At 43.7% G+C, this 16,902-nt stretch overlaps 1 protein-coding gene across 3 annotated transcripts in view; it reads right to left on the bottom strand.

Annotated features, from left to right (window-relative positions):
• GRHL1 (grainyhead like transcription factor 1) overlaps positions 1–15,686 on the bottom strand; it is a 66,209-nt gene extending 50,523 nt beyond the window's left edge. For 2 of the 3 annotated variants that reach the window (XM_066385994.1, XM_066385995.1), the window contains exons 1-8: positions 15,537–15,686; positions 12,188–12,374; positions 8,491–8,561; positions 4,346–4,736; positions 3,244–3,320; positions 1,629–1,785; positions 1,332–1,443; positions 285–379 (exon numbers count right to left, since the gene is read on the bottom strand). In XM_066385994.1, coding sequence (XP_066242091.1) covers positions 285–379; positions 1,332–1,443; positions 1,629–1,785; positions 3,244–3,320; positions 4,346–4,736; positions 8,491–8,561; positions 12,188–12,374; positions 15,537–15,556 — 1,110 coding nt within the window. In that variant the 5' untranslated portion in view covers positions 15,557–15,686. Of the gene's footprint in view, positions 1–284; positions 380–1,331; positions 1,444–1,628; positions 1,786–3,243; positions 3,321–4,345; positions 4,737–8,490; positions 8,562–12,187; positions 12,375–14,856; positions 15,373–15,536 lie in introns of those variants that run through there. The other variant, XM_066385996.1, reaches the window with a different exon arrangement.
• Between the last annotated feature and the right edge of the window lie 1,216 nt (positions 15,687–16,902).

The raw sequence follows: 16,902 nt of genomic DNA, 5'->3' as shown, positions 1-16,902 counted from the left end.
AAAATAAAAAACTAGAGAGAAAGTAAAAAATCCCACTGGAATTGATCAATAGGAAGAAAGCGCAAGGCCGATGAAATAAGAGCTATTCCTTTTCCCGGGGTCCTGGCCCATCTTCCTGCACGTCAGGACTGACGGCTCCAACCTATCTTCTTAGCTGAGCTCATCCTCCCTATTTCTTAGCAAAGAAATGAAAGCATGCCCCTCTGTAAAACACATCAGCTGTCAATCATCAAGCTCCTCCCATCATCCTCAGCACACTGGGAGTACTGGGCCTCACTACCTACCTTCGCTTCATCATTAATGTCCCAAGTGAAGGAGATGGCATTGTAAGCAATCTCCTCGATGTTACTGATGGTGTTGAAGCTCTCCTTATAGTCAGCTGTGTAAGAGATGAGAAGAAAAACAATGTTGATGTCTCATTCCAACATGAGATTGTAGCAGTTGACAGTACCAGTTTTTCATGTTATTACCTCTAGATAAACCTAACATTCTGTTGGATTTAAAGAAGTTAAAAAAAAAACACACAAAAAAACGAAGGAAAAAAATTTTTGTATAGCAGAAAGCTTTGATATATTTAATTTTACCTCATTATGTCAATATTAGGATATTTAGGTCTAAAAAATGTTTAAATAATTGTTCCAAAGTTACAAAACTAGTCCAGAGAACAAGGAGTAGAACTCAAGTTCTTTTCATTCTTTTGAAGAGAACCATGAACATTGTAAGAGGCAAAGAAAAGGAGTGACACTAAGGTAAAGAACCATCTTATGACAGAAAACAGTTTTATAAGAAAATTATACACAGGACAAGAATTGAGAATCTCACAGTCACTTCACTAATGGGGTTTGCACGGCTGGCTGCTCTACCTGGGCGATGAGTCTCTGGGTCTATTTACAGAGAGCCCAGCACGCGCTCGGCATGGAGGAGGAAAAGCCTGTCGGGTAACTACATATAAGCGGTATCTTCTTTTATTTGGTGACTGTTTGTTTTCCTCTACCTTACTATCATCTCCAAATAATCAGACTCTCATAGAGGTGTCACCCTTCAAAAAATCTGCAGATCTTTTAAAAAGCAGGACACTCTTATGTGAGCAGGCTATAGAGCTCCGGCCCTGGTGTCACGTGGAAAGCCACCGCATGGGGCACGGGTCCTTATGAAGAAAGTAATGTTAAAAGCACTGATTCCAGGAGGCCAAGGACACTGGAACAGATCAGTAGCTGGCATAAAAATTCAAATGCTTTCGGCAGGAAGCTGATCACTGCCAAAAATAACTGGATTTAGAAAACTGGATGCTTGCGCCCCTGGGAAGAAAAGCAGACTCTGGAGCTGCTCACCGATGTCAATGCATCTTTGTTTCGCTGTGTGCTGCCGGGAATGCCAGTATTTCCAGTGCCTTAACTGATCCTCCCGGCTTTTGTCCTCGGCGAAAACCACCATGATCACACTCTACAGGAGAATCCAGGACAACACAAAGACAATACAGGGTGAGTATTGGTGGGGAAACTTTTCAGCATTAGATTTTGCAGGTAAGGAGTAAAACTGCCATTTTAGGTCTTTGAGCTCTGCTTCAGACCTGGAACTGTGAAGCTCTGACAGCCTCTCCAGGGAATTCCACCGAGTGCAGAACTTACCCGCACTTTGCTGATGGGGTGGTGGATCCCCTCGCTGCTGCTCACCTCCTTCAGGGTGACAGGGTAGAACTGGCCTTTGTTCAAGTATGTCATGGTGCTGTCTCCCGGCTTCTGTCGAAGCGACTTTGAGGCTTCTAGCGTGTATTCAAAGTTGTTCCTAAAGAACAAAACAATCACAGATCTCTTATCCACTCCCTCGGAAGCTTCCCATCTGCCTTAGTTCAATCTTGAAATGCTTCAGTGTGAATTTATGAAAATAGCAGGCTACCAAGAAACATCCAACTGACCATGTCCTATGATAAATAGTATTTGCTACTTTCTCTGTCATAAATATAACCTCAGCAAAGTAGAAATTCTCAAATCTCACAGATATGGGACAACAATATGCCTATTAGAAATTCTATGAAGAACTGTTAATAATTAGAGTTTGGAGTCTAAGAATATTTATTAAAGATACTAACAGATGAAAATGACATTGGAAGGAAACCTCACAAGACATGCTACCGGCCAAGGTGTTTACCCGGCCAAGGTTGCCAACAGGTGCCTGGCACTCCTCCTATTAAATTCAATTTGGTCAGCACAGCACTTTTTTGTTGTTTTTACTTGTAATTTAAATGTCTTTAAATGGTACTTCACAATTCTCCCCATTTCTTATTATCCTAGAGTACCATCCATATATCCCCCTGAAGTTGTTTAATAACCTGCCCAAGACAGGGGGTGGCAAATTACACCTATTTTATAAATAAATTTATTTTTGCAAATAAAATGTAAAAACCTACTGGCATAGGGCCAGGCCCTGCGCTGGTAGTTGCGACAGGGGCTGTCGGTCCACAGAGCCTGAAACACTTACTATCTGATCCTTTGCAGGGAGAGTCTGCCAAACCCCATCCTATATCCTAAAGGCATCGAGCCTGTGACTCCCGCACCTTGAGGCAGGTCTCCAAGGGAAGTCTTGATTCCCGTAACATCCTGGACTTTTAAAGAAAACCTCTTTTTTTTACTTCAAAACATACACACACAGAAAAAAATACAGAAAACAAAACTATAAAATGAAATTCTAAACTCTTTCAAAAAATATCTGAAGATGTTTATGTATTATGTTCATAATGCACTTAGAAAATATTCTTAGTCTCGGTGGGAGATAACCATTTTGTGAGGTTTAAAGGAAGAAGTTATCAGGTCAGAGCAAGTTGACTTCGTTGATCATTAATGAGGCTAATTAAAAAAGAAAAGCCTTAATTCTCCTGATGTTATTCCTCAATTCTCATGGAACTGTCCCCTTTTGGAAACAGGAGGGACCTCAGAGATCTAACTTAGTGTCTTCATCTCTTCTTTAGATTCCATTCCACCACCATCACAGAAAGAAACCGAAGGAGAGAAAAAGCACCAACACCAAGAATTAAAGGACACATGACACACAGCTCAGAGTTCAAAACTGAATGCACAGAAGCAACTGTCCTCCCACAGAGAAAGGCGTTACTATCACAGTAACTGCAGTGACACACAGGGGAAAGCCCACTCAAGCCACCTCTGATTTTTCAATACCAAATCAACAAAAAAGAAATTAAGTCATAAAAGCTGAAAGTTAAAAATCGAATTAAAAGACAACGATTACCCAGAAACACTGTCAAAAACATAGTCTTCTGAATTCATGCCAGGCATCCGCAGACTGAGGTCCGAAGGGAAGAAAACCTGAAACATCAATGCAATGAGCCACGACTAGTAACTGGTTGTCAGGCTTACTCAAGACCAATGTCTGGTGCAGCAGCAGGGCCTGCAGCTCACAGCAACCCACTACTTTCAACATTTGTTCGAAAAATAAAAATTTTAACTCTTTGAAAACTTAAAAAAAAGAAAGTTAAAAAGAAAAATATCCATTTTATATGCCACTCAAATTAAAACAATCTATGTAAGTACTCCTACAAAGTGCTTCTCCACTAATTCCCTTTCCTGTCTTTCCCACACACCCTAATTCTGTTCAAATTCTAGAATCATGTGGGTTTAGCAGTCAGCACTGTCACTTACCAAATTAAGACAGGCTATCAAGGTCACACAGGGCCAGGTAGACTGTGGCACTTACTCAGGAGAGGTTAGTACTCTACCCCTAATTCCACAGGCAGATATATTCCCCAACCCTCACCCAAGCATTCAATACAACCTTAAACATCTTCAGTTCCCTAACTTGTACCCGAATGAGGTGTTCATCACCACAAAACCCTCACAAGTATTTGCAGTTCATTTGTAAATTTCACACACTGCATCTGTCACCAAGATCCACCTGCCTCCCTGACAGTACTCCCAACCAAGAAACTCCATGCAGATCAATAACGTTTGATTGTTTTCTATGAAGGCCAGTGGCAGGGAGCCTGTCTTGCTCCAGGACAAAAGCCAAAGACAAACTATGTGGATATAGCCGTTACTGATGGAGAATTATGTATAGGGCTCTCATTCACCTTCTCCAGCAAATCACTTAGCTGAAGTCATCATTGTTAACTCAGCTGCTGGTAAGATTAGCCATGTACCCTTGATGATAATTTCTGGTTTTTTAGGTTTAGTTTACAAATTACACCCACAGGTCGTTTTTTTTAGAAACCCACTTTTGTTCCTAATCCATTCATTTAAGGCTGAGTTTCAGGCTTATATAACAAGGAAGAGCTGGAATACGATACTTATACAAACACACAGCCAACTCAGGGAGATGCTTGTGTTTCTTGTACCTCCTGAACGCCTTCCTTGAAGGTCTCCGAGAAGGTGGAGTCTGGAGTTCGCCGCTGCGCATTTGGGGGCTGAGCACCAGAGCTGAACTGGTCGGTATTGAGGTTCCGGTCGAACACCACCACCCGCTCGGTGGGCTCAGGATGATACACTACTGGAGGAATCCCCACAGCAAAGCCGTGGGGCTGGGTTTCTGTCTTGATGGAGTGGGTAGGCATTGTTGCTATGGAGACAGTGACTGTTGTATCAGGAACTGTTAGATGGCCTCTCTTATCAATGCCCAGTTGGTTCCCATGGGGAAGGACAATGTTAAATGGCACATTTTTCAGAACTTGTACTCTGTTTTCTCCAGCAGAAATGAGGGGCTGCTCAGTCACATTTGGTATGCTGTTTCTTTAAGAAAAAAAACAAAACTGTTTCAATGCTTATACAGTTCTCTGACAATTTTTATTTTTTGAATGGCACTGGGCTACTGGGTCCTCTGCAATAATTATAATACACTTGGTAGAAACTCAATAAATAGAAAAATGGTGTGACAATCCATTACTAGAAAATGAAAAGAAGATTTCATAGTTATAGGTCAAATAAAGTCCAAACGCATTAAGTAAAATGTAATTTGAATACTGGGAACTCAGAGCTCTTCTCCGTTACACTTTATTTTCAATAATTCTAATACAATTACCAAACTAGAACCCTGAAGCTATGAATATGGTTAGATGGATTAGCCTAGCATGATGGCTCACATACAGACTCTAAAGTCAGACGGCCTTAGTTCAAATTCTGTGTGACCTTGAGCAAGTTACTTCATCTCTCAGTAACTACATGCACATCTATAAAATTGGGATAGTAATGGTATCTATCCTCACAAGGTTGTAATGAGGATAGATAAGTTGACATACTGAAATGTGAATAATAATGCTGGGCACACAAGCGTTTTAAGAGCTATAAGAGCTATGAGCTGTTATTACTTAGCCATCATTTTTTCCCTAGTATTTATGCTTATTTGGCTTTCTCTTACACCAAAAGAAAACCTATGATTACATTGTACTAGCCCAGTGGTAGTCAACCTGGTCCCTATCGCCCACTAGTGGGCGTTCCAGCTTTCATGGTGGGCGGTAGTGGAGCAACCAAAGTATAAATAAAAAGATAGATTTAACTATAGTAAGTTGTTTTATAAAGATTTATTTTGCCAAACTTAGTGAAAATCCAAAATAAAGTACTTGGTAAGTAATTATTATATGCTTTAACTTGCTGTAACTCTGCTTTATAAATTTTATAAAGTCAAGTTACTTCCCTACTTTATAAATCACCATTACTGTGAAACTGGTGGGCGGTTAGAAAATTTTATTACTAACAGAGGTACAAAAGTGGGTGGTAGGTATAAAAAGGTTGACTACCCCTGTACTAGTAGACATACTGGCATAAAATTACTTTTGCTTTAATTAATTAATTTATTTATTAAGTGAAAGGAGGGCAGATAGTGAGATAGACTCCCACATGTGCCCCAACTGGGACCCACCCACCAGGCAACCCATGTCTGGGGGCTGATGCTTGATGCTCGAAGCAATGGAGCTATGTTTAGTGCTTGAGGCTAATGTGCTGAGACCAACCAAGCCATCCTTAGCACCTGGGGCCAACGCCCAAGCTAACTAAGCACTAGCTGCAGGAGCAGAAGAGGGAGAAAAGGGGGAGGTGGAGGGGGAAAGAAGCAGATGGTCGCTTCCCCTATGTAACCTGATTGGGAATTGAACCCAATTATGTCCATATGCCAGGCTGCTGCTCTATCCACTGAGCCAACTGGCCAGGGCTACTTTTGCTTTAATAGATATCCTGGGCAGTATATGATGGTGTCTAGTCTAGGGTAAAATTAATAAATTTTCAAAGCCCCCTGTAGTCATACAGGCTGACACTTTTAAGGAAAAAAGCGATCTGGCAACTTTGTACATTTCCAGATCAATAAAATGTTCAAACCTTAAACTATGAATTCACACCCAGGAATTTTTCCTAAGGAAAGAGAAAAAGAAAAGCTATCGAGAAAATTGATCACTGAGGCTTTATAACAGTAAAAAAATAGATATAGCCTTTATGTTAGGGATAGCTAGGTTTTGTTTTAAAATACTTCTGCAGCCCTGGCCAGGTAGCTCAGCTAGTTGGAGTGTCATCCCAACACACCAAGGTTGTGGGTCTGACCTCCGTCAGGGCACAGATAAGAATCACCTAATAAATATATAAATTAGTGAAACAAGTTAATGTTTTTTTTTCTCTCTCTCCCTTTCTCTCTTTCTAAAATCAATTAAAAAATTTAAAAATCTATTCAAGAAAAAATAATTTTTTAAAGATTTATTTATTAATTTTAGAGAGAAGAGAGAGGGGGGTGGGGAAAAGGAGCAGGAAGTATCAACTCATAGTAGTTGCTTCTCGTATGTGCCTTGACTGGGCAAGCCCGAGGTTTTGTACCAGCAACCTCAGTGTTCCAGGTCAACGCTTTATCCACTGAGCCACCATAGGTCAGGCAGCAAAAATAAATTTAAGAGATTAATTTAAAAGTTGAAGAAAGCCCTGGCAGGTTGGCTCAGCGGTAGAGCGTCGGCCTAGCGTGCGGAGGACCCGGGTTCGATTCCTGGCCAGGGCACACAGGAGAAGCGCCCATTTGCTTCTCCACCCCTCCGCCGCGCCTTCCTCTCTGTCTCTCTCTTCCCCTCCCGCAGCCAAGGCTCCATTGGAGCAAAGATGGCCCGGGCGCTGGGGATGGCTCTGTGGCCTCATGCCTCAGGCGCTAGAGTGGCTCTGGTCGCAACATGGTGACGCCCAGGATGGGCAGAGCATCGCCCCCTGGTGGGCAGAGCTTCGCCCCATGGTGGGCGTGCCGGGTGGATCCCGGTCGGGCGCATGCGGGAGTCTGTCTGACTGTCTCTCCCTGTTTCCGGCTTCAGAAAAATGCAAAAAAAAAAAAAAAGTTGAAGAAGACAGGCCCTGGCCAGGTAGCTCAGTTGATGAGAGCATCGTCCCAATTTGCCGGGGTTGTGGATTCGGTCCCTGGTCAGGGCACATATAAGAATCAATCAATGAATAAATGGAACAACAAAATTAAGTGTTGCTCTCTCTGTCTCTCTCACTAAAAATCAATAAACTTTTAAAAATGTTGAAGACAAAACATTAGGTCAAACAAGAGGAATTAAACTGATAACTGTTGAAGTTGATAATGGTATGTGTGGGTTTATATTATTTCTCTACTTCTGCCATGTTTAAAAATTCCCATAATAAAAAGCACACAATAAAGCCATAATTTATAATTACCAAAAGGTAATTATAAAGATTAAAACAGCCATATGGAAAATACTTCTGAAACATTACTAAGTAGAAGAAAGCTTACTATCAAATCCTGTCTCTGAATACAACCACAATAACATAAAATATGCACTCAGACCCAAAGTAAACGCATACATTGTCAGTATAATGGAATTCTGAATTGTCGTTTTTTCCTAAATCATGTTTTATTCCTTTTTTACTAATAGGACACAGAGCAATTTAAAAGGTATATTTACATTTTTCTTTCACGGCTATAAAGTCAAGACTTAATTTAATTTTCTGAAAGTTTTAACCTAAAATATTTTTAAATTAACTTCAACAGGAGTTTGGAATAAGGTTGAATTTACTCTACTGAGTTTTGCTTAGGCAGTTATTCTAGATCACTGGGACTAAAGTTGTTTCAATTGACCCCCACTACTGCTTTAAGCCATACATACCCTTCTTAAAAGAACATCAAAGACAAACCAGCAAACACTTCTGTTATTACTAAAAACATCCCTTTGGAGGAGGAAAAAGTTAATGCTTGGATTTCTAGAAAAGGCAACTATACTGCTCACAAAAATGAGGGGATATTTCAAAATGAATATGAAGCGATAAAATACCCCCTCATTTTTGTGAGCAGTATACTTCTAAAGGAACTGGTAACTAACTTCTCAGAGCAATAGAATCATAATTAGTAAGAGGCAAAACAGTACTGAAATCTGAATTTAGATATTCAGGGTCCAACTTACCTATCTCTTCCACTTGTACTTGTTCATCTGAACAAACCCTCATCTTATTTTCACAAACACCTGGTATTTTTCAAGAGAACTATTTTATGCTCCATGTTAGACATTACCTTTTGCTGTGATCTGCGTCTGGGTGTTCAACATCGGCCTTTGCGGTTGATGACCTTCTCTCTCTCGGAACCTTAGACATTAACACACATGACAATTTAATCCTTACTTGGTGAAGTATAGCTACAGACTTTACTTTTCAGTAAGTCCAACCATTCATCTATCCACTGACTGCTTACAAACACCAGGCTTGGGGCAAACAGGATAAATGACCCAGTGCCTGCCCTCAAGAGCTTACGATCTGTTCTCCAGGCAGGTATGTAAAAAACATATATAATCAGAGATTCACAAATTTACTGTCCACGAAATTTGGGTTTCATCTCTTAAAAAAAAAAATCTGTGGCCTGACTGGGTGGTGGCACAGTGGATAGAGCGTTGGACTGGGATGTGGAAGGACCCAGGTTCGAGACCCCGAGGTCACCGGCCTGAGCGCGGGCTCATCTGGTTTGAGCAAAGCTCACCACCTTGGACCCAAGGTCGCTGGCTTGAGCAAGGGGTCACTCGGTCTGCTGAAGGCCCACGGTCAAGGCACATATGAGAAAGCAATCAATGAACAACTAAGGTGTCACAATGAAAAACTGATGATTGATGCTTCTCATCTCTCTTCATTCCTGTCTGTCTGTCCCTATCTATCCCTCTCTCTGACTCTCTCTCTGTCTCTGTAAAAAAAAAAAAAAAAAAAAAAAAAATCTGTGGCCTGGTTTTACCCAATTACCCACATTATCAGACAAGCAGCTAATAAAAACACAACTGGGCCCCTTCCACTTTCTCACTGCGCTGTGGGCTTCCCTTCCTTTCAGGTCAAATGCAAAAATCAAAGGATAAGCCATGTTAACAGTGCCCTCCCAGGGTCCAAATACTTCTTTCTAATGATAAGTTTCTCTAGATACTTTGGGATTTACATGGTCTGTTATCCAAAGGACAGATCAAACTGAGTCTGTGCTATTCCTGTTTCGATTCTGCTCTCTTTGGATCGGCGATGAGAGCAGGTGAACAGTCCAGGGAATACTAGGGACATCAACCCAACTGAGACTAATTCCCAACATGTACTCCAAAACTGCTAAGATGTTTGAAACTGGTTTTCAGTGTCAATATGGGAATTCTATTCCTACATTCTAATTTTACCCTTAAAGACAAAAAAGTAGTTTCATGTATTAACAACATGCTTTTAAAGCTTTACCAAAGTTATGTTAAAATGACTGATGGCTCCCACCTATAAAACTGAAATAAGTTAGTTCATTTAAAAACAAACACCCTACACCAATCAAAAGAAGCTTGACATAGAGTACTATTAAAAATATCATCTGTGCCTAACCAGGTGGTGGCACGGTGGATAGAGCATCGGACTGGGATGCAGAGGACCCAGGTTCAAAACCCCGAGGTCATCAGCTTGAGTGTGGGCTCATCCAGCTTGAGCACTGGGTCGCTGGCTTGAGCATGGGATCACAGACATAACCCCATGGTCACTGGCTTGAGCCCAAAGGTCACTGGCTCAAGCCCAAGGTCGCTGGCTTGAGCAAGGGGTCACTCACTCTGCTGGAGCACCCCGGGACAAGGCACATATGAGAAAGCAATCAAGGAACAACAAAGATGCTGCAACAACGAATTGATGCTTCTCCTCTCTCTCCTTTCCTATCTGTCCCTCTCTGTTTCTCTCAGTAAAAAAAAGAATGTCATCTATAATGAACAGACATGAAAGTTTATCTTCTCCTAAGATATAAAATACCTTTAGGACCCTTTATATTTAAAACACACTCAGACAACCATGACAATTAGTATGATTAATTACATCAGTCTTTGTGACATAAACTTGTTGGGTTTTCTCCCACTCTCAAAAGTTTCAGTTACATTAAAAAAAAAAGTTGCAGTTACAAATATGTAACTTCTAACTTCATAATTAATACTTAGAAACTTATGGTTTTTATACTGATTGGGTCAATAAAACAAGCCATAAAAAAGAAGAATTATTTATTTATTCATTTTAGAGAAGAGAGAGGAGAGAGGAGAGAGAGAAGGGGGCAGGAGCAGGAAGCGTCAACTCCCATATATGCCTTGACTGGACAAGCCCAGGGTTTCAAACCAAAAAAGAAGAGATTATATAATAAATTCCACTTCAAAAGAACGTTTAGTGGCTACATTTCCCAGAGAAGGGTTCCTTCCAGCATCTTTAGTTACTATACAAGTTTCTATTTACATTTAAAGAAAAAAAAAGTACCTCACTCTCTAGCCTGACCTGGAGTGGCACAGTGGATAAAGCGTCGACCTGGAAATGCTGAGGTCGCTGGTTCAAAACCCTGGGCTTGCCTGGTCAAGGCACATATGGGAGTTGATGCTTCCAGCTCCTCCCCCCTTCTCTCTCTCTGTCTCTCCTCTCTCTCTCTCTCTCTCTCTCTCCCTCTCTCTCTCCTCTCTAAAAATGAATAAATAAAATAAAATAAATTAATAAAAAAAAAATTAAAAAAAAAAAAAAAAAAAAAAAAAAAAAAAAAAAAGTACCTCACTCTCTGAAACTCAACAAGGTGACCACATGACCTCATACTAGAAAAGGATAAAATTTTCAGTTTAGGTCCCACCCTAATTTTGACAATCAAACTATCTTTGCTTTTCCCCCCTCTGCATTTCTGGTCTTCTGGAAAGACTACAAGGTCAGAATATAACAAAAGGCAGGCAAAATGGTCAACCTAGGTGAAGGTATTGAGGAGTTAATTATCCTGCTATTTTAAGTTTCCTATCGGTTTGGAAGCTTTAAGAACCAAAAGATGGCACAAATAAACTGTCATATGTCGCCACCCTAATGTATCTGCGATAGGTTAGAAAGAATTGCTAGAGTGAACCTAACAAGCAAAGCGTGTCCCACAGGAGGCAGCATGGCATACCAACGAGGGTGACTCTGGCACAAGCCCGGCCAGGCTTGGAATCCCGGCTACAACACGCATTAGTTGTGTGACATGAATTTTATTTTTCTCATCTGCCAACTAGAGATAATGCCACATATTTTTCAGAGATTCTGGAGGCATGGGAAATACACACACACACACTCACTGTTAACATGTCTAGCTCAGTATAGGTAATCAGCAAGTGCTGGCTAGTGTTACTAGAATGATGATGATGACACAGACCAGTGGCGTCATGCCCATGAACATCATGTAAAACTCCAGCCTGAGGAGAGACTACATTTATTTAAGGCTCATCCAAATCTCTAGAAACAGACAACAAAATACATCCTGATCTTAGAACTAGCAGGCCTAAGACTGGAAAATATGGTTGGTTTGTTTTTCATGAATCCTACAATCAAGTCAAGTCAAAGCAAAAGCTCTAAAATATTATATAGGGAAAAGAGGACATCACTCTGACTACATCACAATGGGTCACTGTCACTCTGACAGCACTGAGAACTTCCTTTGGTAAAATGTTCAGTCTCATGGAGACACATCGACAGCCTTCTTTCATGGTAGCCTCACCTTGCAGAGACAGCCAGAACAGCTGGCTACTTCACATGTTTTAAAAACAACCCTTTGATTCTATGATTGTAGATTTTCGGCTTTGAACCATAGTAATTCAAAGTACTCATTAAACTATTTATAGTCACTACAGAAGCAACTTGCATTACATTCTACCAGCAAATTACTGTTTTATATGCCCTTGAAGCAAGTGCACCGTGGATTGCTGTTAAGCGTTTTAAAGAGCAGTCAAACCCACCTTGTAGTAGTCATAGAGCAAGCCCAGCGCGGCAGCACTGTCTTCATCGCCGTTGATACTCATCATCGCCTTGGTCGCCGCAGTGAGGGGGTTCTCCAGGAAGGACTTCCAGGCTTCGTCCTCACTAGTATAGGAACGCCGCTGGGGATAGAGCGCTTCATTCTGAAGAACCAACACTGGCCGCTTGCTTCAGAGAGATTTAAAAAATAACTATATATCATGCTTTTTGAATGCAAAGCATCCTAAGCTCATTTTTAAAGAACCAAATAACCAATTCATTGATGTTCCAATGAAATAGTCCACTATGTCTTCAATGACCTGATAAAGTAAATGAAGACAACCAGAAGGCAATCCACTTCACTGCAGGCTACTGCATCACCCAAGAAGATACAAGGTATTTAGGCATCCAGGAAACCTGCAGTTTAATCTACACATGGAACTCAGGAAAAACAAAAACAAAAATACAACACTCCAAGAAAATTTAGGCTATTCAAACACTTCATATAAACAAATACAAAGGAAGGCAAAACAGAATATTTATTCTCTTAAGACATATGTAATCAGGACCATACCCTCTTAAAAGAGTATATATATGGTTCAATCATCATGTTGCTACATGTTATTTCCCTTTCTCCGCTGATGCCATGCCTTAAAAACTTTCCTACCTCCAAACAAGGGAGAGAAGAGGAGGAGGTTGAAAGAAAAAGGGATACTTGGTTTAATCCTCCAGGGTATATGAGAAAGTTAGAATATTCTACTGATTAACAGCAGATTGAGCATGGAATGTGGCCAAAGGGGACTGTAAATCAATAGAGGCATAATTTTCTGGCATGGGAGTTAACTGTTTATCTTAGAGATAAACACTTAAGAATCTACAACAATAAATGAAACCACTACACAAAAAGATTTTTTGTTTTAGAAAATAGGAGGGGGGAATCTGTTTTAAAAAAATCTCTACCCGTTTTCCACACTGGCCAAGAACAGTTTCATTTTAACACTGCAGTTTGGTGGGAAAAATAGAGCAAAATCAGTGTGGATCTTAGTAAACCCTTATAGCAGATTTGACTCAAAGATTAAATCAAACATTACTGATTCCAAAAACTTGAAATGTAAACAGTCCCAACTGTTAGGTTTGTACTATTTAATAAGTCAATAAAGAGAAAAAGTGGAACACTAACTCCAGCAAAATGAAGCAGTTTTTTTTTAAAGGAAAAAATTTAAATGTTCAGAACTACTCTTGAATTATCACTATCCCAACAAGCAAATTTGTGGATCAGTGCTCATTGCAACACACAAATGAAATATGTAAACTGCCTAAAGGTGACCTACCTACTCTAAAAGTGAATGTAGAAAGACTGATTATCTTTTCAAGTAATCAACAAGGGTTAGGGTTTGGCAAGCACCCAGGCCCTTTAAAACCAGATAGAGTTTTTAAAAAGGAAGAACATCTTTGCAAAAGGGGGTGGGAGGAATCCAACAACTTAATTTATCCCCAGTCAAAATTAAGTCTTATTTCAAAGCCAAAGCTTTACTCAGGTCTAGGCATAAAGTCAGAGTTAGCTTATATTGGTAGAGCAAGAAGTCTTGAGGTAGTGTACTATTTTAACACAAAACAAACAAAATGAGCTGTTCAAACAGTTTGTTGTAAAATGAAGTCTATTTATACAGATCTCAAATTTAAAAAGAAAGAAGAAATATACAAAGGGGCAGTCCCTGCACTGTCAGGAGTCAGGAACAGAGCATAACAGCTGCTGACCCAGTGGTAGGTACCTTGGGGTGATTTACTGGTGTCCTGCTAAGCTATTATTAATAGTGTAATAGCTACTTCCAAAAGACTATGACAGCACTTGGCTCATTCAATCCCCATAATGCTAGTTTTTCAGCTTCCCTTCTCCCACGCCTACCCCAAATTTGGAGAGACAACAGAAAATAATTTTTTTATTTTTTTTGCAAATCGTTCTGTGTCTGATCACCCTGAAGGTGTCTTACATTTCCAAAGTGTGCCTCGGGCCAAAATTTTAGCTTTGGGAATCTGCTTTCTCTAAACTATACGTTGAGAAATAAACATGAAACCAGCTGCCTTAGTCTATCTACTTCCTCATATGACAGGCTGCTGCTAGTCCCCAAAGCTCATCATCGCCTCGGGGGAGTCCGAGACCTTCCATCAGCAATCTCTCCAAGACTTCCGAAATACTTTATTTCAGGAGATAATTCAACTGCATATTCTACAGCAAAAACCAAAAATAATCTATTTGAGATATTCAGTCCATAATATCTAACCTACGCATCTAGAAAAATGATCCTCTGCAAATAATTATAAACTGGGGAGGGGGTACCTCTCCCTCCTGGATTTACTGATCTAAAATATACCGATTTGGTTTGGTAAGATTTACCTGTTTGTTTGGGGGTTTTTAAAGAATTTTTTTTTAAATCTGGGAACAATTTTATATTTACAGAAAAGCTGCCAAGAAAATACAGAACTGTCCCTCACCCAGTGTGTCTCCTGTTAACGTCTCATACCTAACCTTGCACTGGTCAAAAACGTCTCTCTAATCACACACTCCAAAAAGGCACATTAGTCTGGGACTTTCAAGTTTATCGCCCTGATTTCGAAGTTTCGTCCTCCTGATATGTTCGGAGCCAGTTTAATTACAGCAGCCTGTAATTACCTTCAGTGATGCAAGTGGCAAAATAACTCCTACGGCAATTTTCTCACTCGCCCAGCCGGCCGGCGGGGGAAAAGAAAATGCCAGGGCGCCGCAGCGCTTCCACTTTTCCCTCGGTTTCTCCTTTGGGGAGTTAGTTGTACCAGGCCGGCCCCCGACCCGGCCGAGCGACGCGATCGCCCGGAGACCTCTGCCCCGCCAGCCGCGCGCGGGACACGTCGCAAGGAGCCCCCCGGGCTCCGCGGAGCGGGCGCAAGCAGACGCGACCCGGGCGGGGGGAAAGGGTAGGGGAGGGACAACTCGCGTCCCCACTGCAGCCCCCGAGCGGGGCGCCCTGGGCCTCCTCCCGCGCACCCGGGACACCCTGGAGCTGAGATGGGGGAGCGCCCGTGGGGTGGTCCCCCGGTCGAGGACGTTGAGGCGGGCGAGGAGGACTCTATGGAGTCCGGTCCCCAAGACGAGGGTCCTCCGGGGGGGCTTGGCCGGAACAAAGGCATGGGGAGCAGGAGGAGCCGCGGCCGCAGCAGAGAAGAGAGCGGACCGCACGACGCGCGACCCCGCTCGCCCCGCACCGCGCCCGCCCGCCCTCGCTCCGCCCGGCCTCGTGGCAGGTGCGGCGGCCCCGCCGGGCAGCGGCCGCCCTGGGCCGCCCGGCCGGACTCGCGCGCCGGCGTCTCACTCACTTGTCGTACTCCTGTGTCATCGCGCTCGCTCGCCGCTGCCGGGCCGAAAAACTGGACTTTCGGGTTGGGACAGTACACCCGATCCGGGGGGAGGAGGTGGCGGCGGCGGCGGCGGCGGCGGGTCCGGAGCAGCGGCCCCGACGGGTTGGATTCGCTTTTCTCGCTCTGAGCCGGCTCCGCGCGGGTAGCGCGCACTGGGAGCCCGGGCTCGGCCGCCCATTGGCTGGCGACGCGCCGGCTCAGGGCGTGGCCTCGGGGATAGGCGGCCGGCGGCGCCGCCTGATTGGCCGGCGCTCAGGGCGCCGGGACCCGGGCGACGGGACTGGGAGGCGCGGGCGGGGGTAGCCGCGTCAGTGTGGCGTGGCCGGCACCGGTGTCCTCTCGCTCGGCCTGACCCGTGTGGTCTCGCAGCTCCTGGCGTGCACCTGCAGCCCCTCGGCTGGCCGCCGCGCGCCCACCCCACCTAAGGGCGGCCAGGCGCCGTGTCACGCCCTCGACCACCCACCTGCGGGACCGACCGTGCCTTGGCACTGCCTTCCCGAGCGCTGGGCGCTCGTCCTTCGCCGCCCGCCCACCCTAACCCTCCGGTACCCGGTGATGGAGCCTCGCCACCCTCAGCCGCACCCCTCATGGGGCCGACTCCACCTGGAGTCTTTGAAGTGCCCCGACCTCCCCCTGTCCCCTGTCACCTCTCAGTCCGCGTCTACGTACTGAAGAGGCCTCTGGCTTTTTACCCGAGGCTCCCCCTTCGCCTTGCCCGCCGCAGATGTCTGCCTTTCCAACCTCTTGCTCGTCCATCTCATAAAATCCACCATGTGACAGTCACTGGACAACCGCTACAGCCTCACCGATGTATCCCCTCCAGGTTGAGGGCAGGATAGGTCCCTGCGGAGTGGTCGCGTCAGTCTCACCTGAGCCGCCTTGTCCCATGTGCCTTCCCCTCCGCTTCTTCTGGGCCCCACCTCACTGCTGGCCCGCACCAGTCTCCCGCTTCTACTCTCTGCCTACCCCTTGGTCCTCAGAACAACCATCTGGGCTCCAATGGCCCCCTCCCTGCACTCTCCTCCCGACCGTCCAGTGCTCCTTTCTCAGACTCAGTGGCTTCTGCCCACCCTGCTCCTTCCAGCAGCCCTATTGCAGTCAGTCTCTTACTACCCTGCTTCCACGCATGTCTACCCCAGGCCCGAATGGTCCTTCGTGAGAATAAGACCCTTCTTGTTCAGGGCCTGGACAAGTCTCAACAAACATTTATTGAGAGAGCTACGGTGTGCCAGGCACTGATCTAGATGCTGAGGATAAACCAATGAACAGAATGGACAAAACTTTCCCTTCCTCCTTCTAGCATTCAACTGGGGGTAAAAGACCA

The sequence above is a fragment of the Saccopteryx leptura genome, chromosome 5 (genome assembly GCF_036850995.1).
Source record: "Saccopteryx leptura isolate mSacLep1 chromosome 5, mSacLep1_pri_phased_curated, whole genome shotgun sequence".
NCBI classification, from domain to species: domain Eukaryota; kingdom Metazoa; phylum Chordata; class Mammalia; order Chiroptera; family Emballonuridae; genus Saccopteryx; species Saccopteryx leptura.
This window is presented reverse-complemented; position numbering and strand designations above follow the sequence as displayed.